Source organism: Lathamus discolor, chromosome 4 (assembly GCF_037157495.1).
Source record: "Lathamus discolor isolate bLatDis1 chromosome 4, bLatDis1.hap1, whole genome shotgun sequence".
Classification (NCBI taxonomy): Eukaryota; Metazoa; Chordata; class Aves; order Psittaciformes; family Psittacidae; genus Lathamus; species Lathamus discolor.
In genome coordinates this window covers 6,697,726-6,710,889 of record NC_088887.1, presented here as the reverse complement: position 1 = coordinate 6,710,889, position 13,164 = coordinate 6,697,726, and the positions used below count along the sequence as shown (strand labels likewise).

At 45.8% G+C, this 13,164-nt stretch overlaps 1 protein-coding gene across 7 annotated transcripts in view; it reads right to left on the bottom strand.

Moving 5' to 3' along the window:
• Window positions 1–322: 322 nt before the first annotated feature.
• Window positions 323–13,164, bottom strand: part of GTF2E1 (general transcription factor IIE subunit 1) — a 54,458-nt gene continuing 41,616 nt past the window's right edge. For all 7 annotated transcript variants that reach the window (XM_065676125.1, XM_065676127.1, XM_065676126.1 and 4 more), the window contains 3 exons: window positions 10,580–10,781; window positions 5,727–5,974; window positions 323–1,998 (listed from right to left, as the gene is read on the bottom strand). In XM_065676125.1, coding sequence (XP_065532197.1) covers window positions 1,568–1,998; window positions 5,727–5,974; window positions 10,580–10,781 — 881 coding nt within the window. In that variant the 3' untranslated portion in view covers window positions 323–1,567. The remainder of the gene's footprint in view (window positions 1,999–5,726; window positions 5,975–10,579; window positions 10,782–13,164) is intronic.

The window sequence follows — 13,164 nt, the reverse complement described above, 5'->3', positions numbered from 1 at the left end:
TCTGTCTACACAAGAGTGCCACTTCAACTATCAATACGATGTCTGTGAGACCTCCACCATCAGCCTTTGCTTCCCTCAAGGAAGGAGAAAAAGAATGGGAGTCCTGACCAAAAAGGGCCTCCCACAGCACCATAATGAAACATCCATTTTGGAAGTGCAGGAGATTCCAGGAGACGGCCAAGGAAGCTCTGGTGAGGAGAAACACTGTGCGGAGGGATTTCAAGTACTTCATCTCTCAAAGGAGAGCCTCAAAGTGATGTTTTCTCTTGAATCAAGTGACTCAAAACGATAAGCAAGCAACATTCCCAACATGACAAACGGGTAATGACAAAGGGGAGCAGTTTCTGTTTATTTGTTCCTCTTTAAAACAGCTTAAAAGCAAATATAATGTCCTATTTTAAAAAAGAGGGGATTCAAAGTATCCAGAAGCTGGAAATAAAACCAGAGGAGGCATTACATGGTCAGCAGAACACAGACAGCAGAGAGTATAAAACAAACTTACAGTCTCAGTGAACAGTGAATGGGTGCTGCCCATGGGAAGTGGAATAGCGCATAATACTGCTTCTGCCCTCTGGAACACACAACCTGGTATCATTTTGGTTTACTGCAGTTCTTGATAGGAAAGCTCACCCATTCTAAAAAACCATTTTCAATTGGAAGAGAAGAACATCACAAATCTGCTATTACTCCGTAGGCACTGATTCATGGGGTTCTATGGGGAAGAGAGTGCCCAAGCATAATTCCTCTTAAAATGAGACAGCCCTGGTGTGACTGCAAATAAAAACTAGCCAGGCTGGTCCTCTGGCACTGCCTGGCTGCAGACCTGACCACTAGGAACCGCCTGCAACACTGGAGTTTGGACAGGGCTAGGCAGAAGCAACAGGCAGCAATACTGGAAAGTTAAGGTATCTCCTGATAAGCCAGAGTGCTCTGAGAGCTGAAGCCCACAAAGGGCTTATATTACACTGGCAAAGAGTGGCCGTGAGGGGCTGAGACCTAGAAAGCAAGATAAGGTTGCTACATACAGGCCTGCTTAGAAGGAGCCACTCTGGTGGCCAGTGGCTGGTAGGAGCTCAGCTACAAGCGCTGCCCAAGCTTGCCATCAGCAGATGAGCGCTTCCCTCTCCTCTCTCCTCACTGAGCACAGGCAATATAATTTCACTTATGTCCTCCTCTGCAGAGCACTCTGATCAGACTACAGAGCCCTTTCGTCCTCTGTGGACAGGGATCTGGACTTCAATAGGATCTGCAACAAGAATCAACTCACAGCAACTTGGGGGAGGCAGCTGCTGGGGCCTTGGAGAAGGTTAAAGCAGTGCCTGTGCAGGGCACCCTGAAGCAGATTTTCCCCTTCATCCTCACTTCTGAGACTTGTCCTACCCCACGTTTTGGCACATGCAGCCTTCCTGCTCCCCCACTCTGGTAAGCAAGATACCTGAGATTAGCAGTCCCAAGCTCCAGTGTCCCTGCACACAGGGGAGGAAAGGTGTGCTTCAGTCTTGTGTTTTACTAGGGAGTTTCTGGCTTAAAAAGTCACTTGTTAAAAAACACTATGGCGGGACAGCAGTTAATCAAACATGTCCTCAAACATGCGCTGCCCCATGGCTATGTAAACCTCTTTTTCCTCCGGCGTCATCTGGGCCACCAGCTCAGGGCGCTGGCTCACTTGGCTGTACGAGTGTGGGCGCCCAGCCACCGTCACAGTGGGGTCTTCTGCCACCACCTCGAACTCTTCATCCTCATCCTCATCCTCCAGCCCGTACACTGAGGTGGCTGTTGTGGGAGGGCGAGGAGGGGATTCCTCCTCCGACTCGCTTGTCTCACTATCGGAGTCACTAGCGTTGGGACCAGAGAGAGGAGCGCCGCCTCCGACAGTGACTGCTGAAGCAGAAGGTGTCTTCTTCTCGTGGATGAGCAGGGCACGCATCACCTCCTCGTTATCATCCAGAGCTGCCCGGCCCTCCTCACGCTCCTGGAAGGCATCCAGATCCCTGCTCCCTGCAAAGAGACACAAAGGAATGATTGTTTCCTCACTGAGATTCTGGCACACAGACCTGAAGGCTTTCCGGACCCGTGTGAATTGCTGCCACTGAGCACACTTGACCAAGTCACACCTTTTTTCTATGCCAGGTCCCCTGCTCCTTTAAAAGGCAAGAGATAGTTATGTTTTTTCTCTCATAACAGCTGAGCAAGTATTGACATTTCCTAGGAGCTGGGAGGCCTGGAGTCACTGTGGCTCCCAGCTGGGAGCTTGGCCAGGAGCACATTGCAAGAGAAAGCAACAAACACATGATAGGCAGGCACCTGGAGAAGACTCCCCCTCCCATTCCTGAGGTGTCAACTCAGGTAACCCTCAGCTGGGCTGATGCACCTTCCTTACTGTGGAGCAGAAAGCAGTCTTTGGGTTCTAAATCCAGGCTTCCGGATGTCTGGATCATTTGGGCACCTAATGATGACGCTTGCCAGAGATACAACAAGCACCTCAGTGCTGCTTCACGGGTGAACAAGCACAAGCTCTTTCTTCTTGTTCCTTTGTTTCCAGATTGTATGACCAGAGCCCGAAGGACTTGCTGGGATGACCAAAATCACAGGGTGCTGCCAGCAGAGACCATAAATACAGAGCCAAACCCAGGCCCTGCCCTGCTGAGCTCCCCATCTATAAGGGTTAAGGTGGAGAAGCTGATGAATCCAGGCAGACACAAGGTACATGGAAATCATGTATTATGAAACAACACTCAAAGAAACCATGTCTGGTAAGCCACAGGAAAGGAGTGACCACGAATTCCGTTGGCTTTTAGTGCTAATTGAAAGACTTCCTTAGTTTACCTGTTTACAGCATTTTTTCATTCTGTGTTGAAAAAAACTCATAACCAATGCAGATTTGACCTTATAGCAGAGACAAGCTTGGGCACCACCTGCATGGATGTGGTGCTGAAACCATGGAGGTCCTGCCAAAAAAATGCACCACTAACTTCACTGAACTTGTGATTTATAGAATCACAGAATGGAAGGGGCCTTAAAGCTCATCCAGTTCCAACCCCTGCCATGGATGGGGCAGCCACAGCTTCTCTGGGCACCCTGTGCCAGCGCCTCAGCACCCTCACAGGGAAGAACTTCTGCCTAAGATGTTACCTCAATACCCCCTCTGTCAGTTTAAAGCCATTCCCCCTTGTCCTGTCACTACATGCCCTTTAAAAAGTCCCCCTCCAGTTTTTTTTGTAGCCCCTTTAGGCACTGGGAGCTGCTCTAAGGTATCCTCACAGCTTCTCCAGGCTGAACAGCCAGTCTTCACAGGCGAGGTGCTGCAGCCCTGTGATCATCTTTGTGGCCTCCTCTGGACTTACTCCAACAGTTGTGTTGAGGACACCAGAACTGCACACAGTGCTGCAAGTGAGGTCTCATGAAAGCAGAGTAGAGGGGCAGGAGCACCTCCTTCCGCCTGCTGGTCACGCTCCTTTTGATGCATCCCAGGACACAGTTGCTTTCTGGGCTGCAAGCACACACTGAAGCCGGCTCATGTTCAGTTTCTCATCCACAAACACCCCCAAGTCCTTCTCTGCAGGGCTGCTCTGAATCTCTTCTCTGCCCAACCTGTAGCTGTGCCTGGGATTGCTTTGACCCAGGCGTAGGACCTTGCACTTGGCATGGTTAAACTCCGTCAGGTTGACATCAGCCCACCTCACAAGCGTGTCAAGGTCCGTCTGGATGGCATCCCTTCCCTCCAGCGTAGCAACCGAACCACACAGCTTGGTGTCATCGGCAAACTTGCTGAGGGTGCACTCAATCCCACTGTCCATGTCAGCGATGAAGATGTCGAACAGGATCATTCCCAACACTGACCCCCCTGAGGGACACCACTCGTTACCCGTCTCCACTTGGACCTTGAGCTGCTGACCACAGCTCTTTGAGTGTGACCATCCAGCCAATTCTTTATCCACCGAGTGATCCATCTGTCAAATCCATGCCCCTCCAGTTCAGAGACAAGGATGTTTTCACGGTAAATAAAGCTGTAGTAATAGGTGATGGCTACATCTTCTAGTATTACTGGCAAAATTCTTCCTAGGAAGCAAGAATAAAGGTGTTATGTTGGCAGCCTTGCGCTCAGCTCACTGCTTGTGACTGCAGAGCATAAGAGGCTATCGGACAGCATCTCGGTGAAATTGTATCATAGCTCATCACATTGAGAGCTGTGAAGTGACAACAGCCTGAGGTAGCTCCACAAAGTCTGACTTCGTGACTCAGGAGTGGGGCTGTCTCTTGCAAGAACTGCTCCTTCCAGATCCAAGCACTGAATCTTGTCTGTCAGTGGTCCCAAGTTTCCATTCTCCCTGTTTATGTCATCCAAGAGTTGCAGAAATGTGTTGCAGCAGCAATTTCAGGCTATTTCCAAAAGTGCCTTCTTCATTCTTCAGTAGTGGTGGAGGTTAAGCAGTGATGCCACCATGCTGAAAGAAGATATACTCCCTCTCCATGTCACTCAGTGGTATCTGAGAAACATTTAGGCTGTGTACACCAGAAGTCATGTCAAGAAGCCAACTTAACACTACAGGTGAACTGGTGACTTGAATGTCTCGCAGAAAAAGGGGGTGAGAATTCACCATGGCTGATGAGTAACAACAACATCTGCTACAGACTGCAGGAAGAGGTTGTTCCAATCACCTCACTTTCTTTATTTGGAAAATGTTTTGGGATCCGTATGCTTTTGGGATCCAAGGCGTTACATGCGAACAAGATCATCTGATATCTTCTGAGTGTTATTTCACATCCGTGTTCTTCACTTCCTCTAGACTTGTGTACTTCACTTCTCTTTGGAGCACTGCTGTTTCTGAGGTCTCATGCATACCCATGCAGTTGCCTTTGCCATCTTCCCTTCCAAAGCATAAACATTTTTGGTCTATAATGCTGAAATGACTTGGAATATTGCATCTACTGATTCACTCTTGTAAAAATCATACAAGGTCTCCATTTCCTGTTTTTAGTGGTAAGCTTAAATAGCACGCTTCCCAAAGCGGAACGTTTCTGTTGGTGGCTACAGGATCTTGACTATGGTCTATGGACAACCTGAGCCCGACATGAATGAAAATGAAAGCAAAGATAATGAGAAACAAATGGAAAGCAATACTCACCTGCCATGACAGACCTTCCTACTGTACTTCCAGAAGCTGTATTTCTGACATACTCTTCATAGTGTGAGGTGTCCCTGCCCATGGCAGGGGGTTGGAACTGGATGATCTTAAGGTCCTTTCCAACCCTAACTATTCTATGATTCTATATAAACCACATTTTGAAAAGCAACTGGCAAGAAGCAGGCTGGCAGCACAAACCCACTGCTGGTAGCTTTGGTAGGCTTCAGAGTCACTGAATGTTACTGAATGTTATTTTTGAGCAGTGACCTAATAAAAAGGCAGCTTCTCAGATGACGACTTTCATCCGGAAGCAATGAGGTTTCAACATGGAAGATGTTCACAGACAATTAACATCTTAGAAGCCCAGGAACCATTTTTTGGACAGCTCGGCTTTACTGACCCCGATTTCAATCCTGGATCTAATAAATCAGGATTTTTTAAGTCTACCTACACACAGGTGCTTTGCATAGCAAAGGGGAGCAGACAAAATCTGGAGTGTTGGGAGCAGCAGCTCTACACACACAGGGGAACACGGTTTTGACAGCACTCTAAAAGCATCATGTAAGTAAAGCAGTACTTCTGCTCTGTGAATTTTCTTACCGTCTTTGATTTCATCAGGGTCATAAGCCCCCTGCACCGTGCTCTCCCGTAGCCAGATTGGCCTTTCTCTGGCTGGTCTTCCTTCACCTGCAGACCGATTGATATCTTCCTGGTCCTCCATGTTGATGACAACATTCTGGGTATACAAGTCCTCATATGATGGTCCTTTTGTAGTCCATGCTTCCCGATGGTGTCCACCTGCAAGACCAGCTGCTGTCCCTGAACCAGGACCAGCTGCACGCTCCTTGCTACATAAAGAGATAAAAACAGAGCATTCAGAACAAGGCCCTCCTCGGCCAGCACTGCAACAGTTAAAACTATGATCAGTTATCTCCCATAGCCTGCATCAAGAATTTGCATTGTCATTTCTAACATGTGGTGCCAGGAATTTCTATACCAGCTTGCTGGTTTGGGGAACCTGGGGATCTCAAATGGGACACCCTGCGTAAGGCCATGGCAACTTCCACCACAGACATGGAAGAGACAGCAGTAAAGCTGCTGATGCACTCATTTAAAAACGAATATAAAATCCCAGAATACCCTGAAATAAAAGTCACAGCAGCAGAACACTGTTGAACAGTAATGTGGTATTTGGAAAAGCCTCTTTTTGGCCTTCATACAGAAACAATATACCATATAAAAAAAAGCACTAAAGTTTAAACAAGTCAGAGCCCAGAGAGCCAGCATGCTTAGCCCTGAGAACCATTATTAACCACAGGACTCATGAAGCAGTTAACCCACAATGAAAAATACAGATCAAACCTTTCTTGAATCGTGAGTGACAATGCACATGAGAAGTCGCATCTCCCACATTACAGAGGAGAGCTGTACTATCCACAGACACTGCCTTGGGAGGACCGGGGAGTCCAAGCAGAGAAGAAAGATGAGAGGGCACCCTCAAACCAGAGGAACAGAGGGCTGGGCAAAGGGCTTTTTGTGGCGATGGTGTGTGGGAGGAGGCAAGACAGAGCTATGTTCATCGTGGAAAAGCTGGAGACAGAAAGGCTATCACTGATGAGAAGGGTATGCAGTCAAAGCCTATAGGCCTCCTCTGTTTTCTGAGAGGAGCTGCAGCCAGCACATTTTCCTCTAGGGTCCCTTCTAGCTCAGGAGACTGACAGAGGAGAGAAACATTCCTGCTTGGATCTGATGGAAAGAGGATGTTAAGTGGAGTACTTTCTGCACAGTGATGGCAAGGAGCACAGGCACTCTCTGGCCTCTGCTGCTACGTGTGCATTGATAAGGGAAAGTAGCTGAATGGAAACTTGCTCCTCTCTGCAGACTGCACCCACCCTCAACCATATCATTTCAGTCATCTGATTGCCAGTGGTGCCTATGACTTTTCACAGCTAACACCCCTGCCTGGACTCCTCTTGTCCAAAGCAAATCTACCAAGGATACTCAGCATCCCTGCTCTGCTGCCAGCTGAGCAGACAGCTCTCACCAGTGAGCATGGTTCCATCCCTGCTACCTACCCAACAACCTCTCCTCCAACTGAGAAGCTTAAATAAGGTTGCAGTTGGAGAAGACCTGAGTAATATGCAATATTTTAAATGCAGCAAGGACTTCACCACTGCTTGCTGGGCTAATTCTGCTGAATTGGTAGGGGAAAATATGCAGACAGGTGGCGATTTCTCTTCCCCAGAAAACAATACTGGTGTGTTCAGCCACAGTTTGGATTGAGGGCTACTTGCAGCCTCCCAGTAGTGAGCTTGCTGGGGTTTGTTAGCAAAATACTCCACGGCACCCATGTTAGCATGTGCCCACACACTAGCCAGTTCTCTCCTGCAGCCATCTCTGCTAGGAGAGCTTCACAGCCGCCTCAGATTTTGGGGCAGAAGTCTCATACACATGTATTGCTTATATAACCTAAGGAGCCACACAGAGACCTTCTTCCCAGGGCATTATTTCAAGTGTTGGTACCTTTCAGCTCTCCAAGACAGGCGTGTGTTCTGTGAAAAGCACCTCTCTGCTTCCCACACAATAGATATCTCTAACTAGCTTCTCCCTGACGATTTTATGTAATCCACTTTCCTCATAAGATACACAATGCAACTCTCTCCCAAGCTCTCCCTCCCCACAGCTGCAGCATGACAGCTAAATACTCAGTAGTGCCAGGAGCTGCCTGATAATACCTTTCCACTGAGGTCCCTGTGAGCGTGCCTGAAATGGACCTTTTTTCCTATGTGGTGTCATTTAGCAGCAAAACATGAAGTCAGGAACATTTCAGAAGTGAAAGTAATAACTCTAAGAGACACCTACATTACTAATTACTTTAAGCCATCTACTTCAATGTCCCACACTTAGGTGGAACCATCTTGACATGTTCTGTCTACTTTCAGATCCCAGTGAGCTTTGCACTTCACTTCACTGTTGCATCTTCAGAGACACTGTTGGTTGGAGTGTGCAGCACCTCAAGACTACACGACCGGGGGAATAATCCTTACTGCAAGAACAGATCTGACTGTTCAGCAACCCTGTTCCAAAGTATAGACTTAAACACCAGGAAAAGGCCAGCTGCCTTGCAGGCTGCACAGAGCACATGAAGTGCACTCTTAAATCTCTCTCTCTCAGATCCAAGATCTGCTTTTTCCCACCTAGTTCTAGACTTTACATGGCCATCCTGCAATCAGGAACTGTGGCAGCTCAGTGGCCGAGATGCAGCTCATTTGTTACCTTCTGGTTGTTATACCCTGATGGAAATCCTTTCATCAGTGTTTAGCTGCCTTTAAAGACAACATAAATAATCCTTGGCATAACTGAGGTATGGCCCACAAAAACCACACTGTGCAGTGGGGAAACAACTTGAAATTTTCATCTCAACCCTGACCAGACTATTAAGAAAAGGTCTTGCATAACAGGGATAACTCCTTTTGTGCCTTTTCACTTTGCTGCTCTTAAGAGCTTCAACTTCACAACAGAGAACCCACGGCCCTTGATAGCATGACCACAGCAAATCAATTCTGTGAAGATTTTTGTTATATAAAATCATGCTATTTTGACATAAGAAAATGGAGGGGTTATTAGAATCCATCTATTTTAGAAAACCACAGCAAAGGGCTTAGGTTAAGCAGGTTTGTTTCAAAGGCTGTGGGGCTAAGTCATGCTCTGTCAAGATTAAGAAAATGAATGGCCTCTTATGAAGATTTAAATGACAATCTGCCCAGTTTCCCACAGCAGGTGAATGACAGTTATGCAATATCAGTGTGGTCGCTTAGGGCTGTAACTCTTCCGAAAGCACATGAAGGTGCCTGTCTCAGTGCAAAGAGGAGAGGCAGGCACTCCGTGACCTTTTCTGTTTGTTTCAGCATCACCGGATGTCAGGTTTGTGAATGATTTCAGACACTCAAGACTCCATAAAAAGAGAGAATAAATAACCCCCACCAAATAAAAATCTCACAGCAGTGTTTTCATGCAATTAGCTGCTTTGAAGTAATAAGTGTTGATAAATAATTAAATCATTGTATGTGCTGAAGCAAGTTGTGTTCAAGTAAGCATTTAAAAAGCTGCCTATTTATTTTGTCATGCTCTGCACAGAGTAATTAATCTTTTACAATGTTTTTTAAGTACTTAAGAGTCAAATTAGTGGGTGCTGCTATTTAATCATGGGACTGCACCAGGCTTCTGCTGTGTTAATTTCCTGTGCACGGAAGGGAAAGACTGAGAAATCACTTTCTTTTTGGTTATCCCAGTTCTACTACTTAAACTACAGCAAAGGGTTTTTAAAGCAAAGTCTAGTGATTCAGCTTGGGCATAAAGACTTCCAATACCCCCCATACCACCAAAGACATGTTGAGTGACCTTGGAAAAACCTCTTCCTCTCTATATTGTTTCTGGCTTTCTATCAGTATGATGAGGAAAATTAGCCACCTTCATGGCTAGAGGAAGGCTATGGAGAGACAAAAAGTTTATTTCTATGTTAATTAGAAACTGTCTAGCATGAATATCTGAGGAACATTACCTCTCACAGTTAGCCTGAGAGAAAAAAAAGAGCATACTGCTTGCTCTCCCATTAAGTACAGCCAGGCACCTCAAGGCACCTCAAGGAATGCTTCCCTCGTGGTACTTCCCTCCCCCCCCTACGTGTTAAATTAATTTCTTTCTTAAACACAGAGAAGTGCATCACATTTCACCACAGCTGACAAAATTGACAGCTCCCCACATCTTGCTGCATTATTTAAACATCATCTGTTTTTGTACAGCTAGGAATGTTCTGAAAGAAAGTGTCATTCCCCATGGGTAGGAACATTTAAAAGAGTTTTTGACTATAACATGGCCTCCTCCCAAAAACTAAGAGGCATATAACAAGAAGGAGAAAGTCAGAAATAAAAAACACCCTTATTACAAGCAATGTCTTTGAACTAGAATGTTGTTGTGTGTGCATTTGAAACGCAAGGTATAGAATGCAGATAACTTAGTTTCAAAAGCTGGGTAGAAGCGAAAGGAATAGATGAAAGGTAAGGGTTTGAGAGAAAGAAGAGAGTGCAGATGGCACTTTCAGAGCTTTGCCAAATGGTTGCAATTTCCTTTTCTTAAGTACTGGGCAAGGGTTTAGTGTACTTACCAACTGCAGCACAGCAAACGGCAGGTCATTTGAGTACTGCACCCCACAAAAAATGACCTGACCAGAGGAACAGTCCTTAGCCCTGCCTAGTAAAAAATGGTTATGGCCCTTTGTTTCCTTACAAATCACCCACTCCTTAGGGAATCTGTCAGTAGCTTGCAGAGCTGGTGCTGAACAAGTAACTCCCCAATGCAGGCAGAGGCTGTGCAAGGTTTGGGAAAGCCTCGCAGGGCAGACAAATGCACTACAAGGAAACAGCACAATGAGAGAAGACCAGGAGTGTTCCTACCTCTGCTTCAGGGCAGGAATCTCTGTGGGTTCTGGCTCCAGGATTTCATAGGCTAAATTAACGTCTTCTGTCTCACGAAGCAGCGCATAAATGGGCTCAATCTGCTCATTGAATCTTGCCACCAGTGTCCTTGCATCCTTTTTAGGCATTGCCGACTCATCTTCTTCCACTTCAGTCTCACAGAAAGTACATCGGAAAGTTCCTAAAAGGAAAGAAGTTGCTAAGCACTGGAAGGAAAGCAGCAGGCCTGGCTCTATACAGCCTTTAAACAGCAGCACTTTGCTGTTTCCTTGCTAAATAGCTTTCCCCTCGACAATCTTTCCCCACACACAGTGTACCTGGTTATTACTTAAGCAGGTAATAAAGCAAACATTTCGATGCCATCCAGCGATACCCAGCTGGGTACAGTTTCTCGCTCTGAAAAGCCCAGATGTGCGGCAGTACCTCTACTGAGGCATCTAATCTCAATCCCTCTTTCTTGATGCACATTCTAAATGTTAGCTATGACTTGGCTGTGATAAAAACCTATACAATATACTCTTAGGAGTTCAAGTATTGTGTGTTTCAGGTGCTCGCACTGGTATCCCCCAGGCCTCAAGAACAGGCTAATTTCACAATGAAATAGGGTGTAGCTTCAAACTGCACCAAGCAGCCTGCAGTAACTGCTAGTATAACCATTTTCACTCTGTGACTAATGAAAAAAGATGGCTTCTCCTTCTGCTTGAGGGCTAAAACATGCAAAATAGTAATTAATGCAGAGCAGCAAAGGCAAAAACTTATCCCACCTCACCCCCATACTAACTTACTGAAATGAAGAATGGCAAGATAAGAACTGTGTGAATGGCAGTCAAGATTGGTTTACAGACCTCATCAGGATCCATAAAAACAGGTCAAACATAAAGGTAACTTAAATGGTTCTATAGCAATGCAGTTACAAGAACTCCTGCACAGCAGGCTTTTCAGTTTCATCGCTCCATCTGTGAGGAGGACCCTTGAGGCAGGACATGCACAGTAGGACCTTACCATATGGCCCACAGTGTAATCACTTATCCTTGCAAATGCTGGACTGAGAAGGTAACACTGCCTCCTCAGAACACTTACATCCAGAGCAATGCTCGCAGGCTTCTCCATTTCTCTTGCTCACGTGTGATTTTTTTATTTATCCATTCTGTGACACCTATGCACATTTAGCATCATCTCTCAATACCCCAGTGAAGAAATTTATACCAATAGGGAGCTTGAGGATAGGCCATATCAGGGAAATGATAAGCTTATGTCTAAAAATCACAGTAAGTCTCAGTATTGAAGCCTGCCGTATCACCGATGCTATGTAGAAACACAGTCAAAAGACTGGGGTTTGCCCAGGGTACACAGGGTATGATGTAATGAGACAGGCTGGCAAGCCAGGGCTTCTCATGTCATGTTTTGCTGCTTACACAGATTTGCTAGTCTTGTTACTTAATTTTTCAGGGCACCTCCTCCTCTGCCTGTAATACAGCAATAAAACCAGACCTAACTTCTTCACTGATGGCTGTGAGGGCTAGACAATGCCTTCTGAAAACACACAGAAGTACCGTTTATGACAAGAGGTAGATCTGTTGCCTCTCACTACAGTCTGTAGAGATGCAGTTTTCTACCTCGGCACCATCTGAAGTAGCTTTTGCTCAGTTTTACTCATAAATTAATGCAAGTATGTTGTATTTGTGCTCTCTCTGTAATATGTACATGTTTCCTGCAGCAAACTCTCTTTAAGAAGTTTGTTTTATCCACGTGTAAAAGCTAGAGCACCCAACAACAGCAGTATGCAAAGTACAGGACAAGTGGATAAAGTGCTCTTCTCTCCCATCCAAGCATGAAACGCTCTGCTCATACTGTCAGGCTGTAAAAATTGCCCCCACTGATTCAAAACCTATCAGACTAGCTGTCAGACCAGCAAAAACTGAAGCTGAAGCTTGGTCTCCTTAGCCCACCTCTGAGGTTATCAGCATGACACGCTGGCAAACAAGTTGAATCAAATGAAAATAATTAGCACATCCGAGTTCCCATAATGGACTAAATGAACAAACACAGGTTAATGAGGAAAACTTCCCTCTTTTTACACCCCCCCAAAAGTCCTGTTACATGTTCCCAAGGCAGCTCAGACGTTTCACGCTTCCATCTGTGAACCCCATGAGTATTTGCAGAAGACTGAGATCATAGGGAGAACAGTTCCAATTCAGAGTACCACAAAATCAGAAAGTAAGTACAGCTCTAATGAAACAGAACTCCGAAAGCTATCTTAGATAGCTGCAACTTCCACCAGGGTTCTTCATAAGCAGAAGAAGTTACTAGATGAATTATATAAAGAATCTGGGAATGAGTGAAATGACAAGTTTCCTGCATTAATATGCTGATTTTTTTTGAGGTGATGCAGCATTTCACAAGAGACATATACTATTAGAGAACTGGGAAGTTACTTTGCCGTGACAGATAGCATTTATGCGTTGCAAGCCTCTTCTGTTAGACTGTAAGAGGTCACTAAATGTCACCAGAGCTTTTATGACATGGCACATCACATCAGCAGTGACACATGCTCCTCACAGATA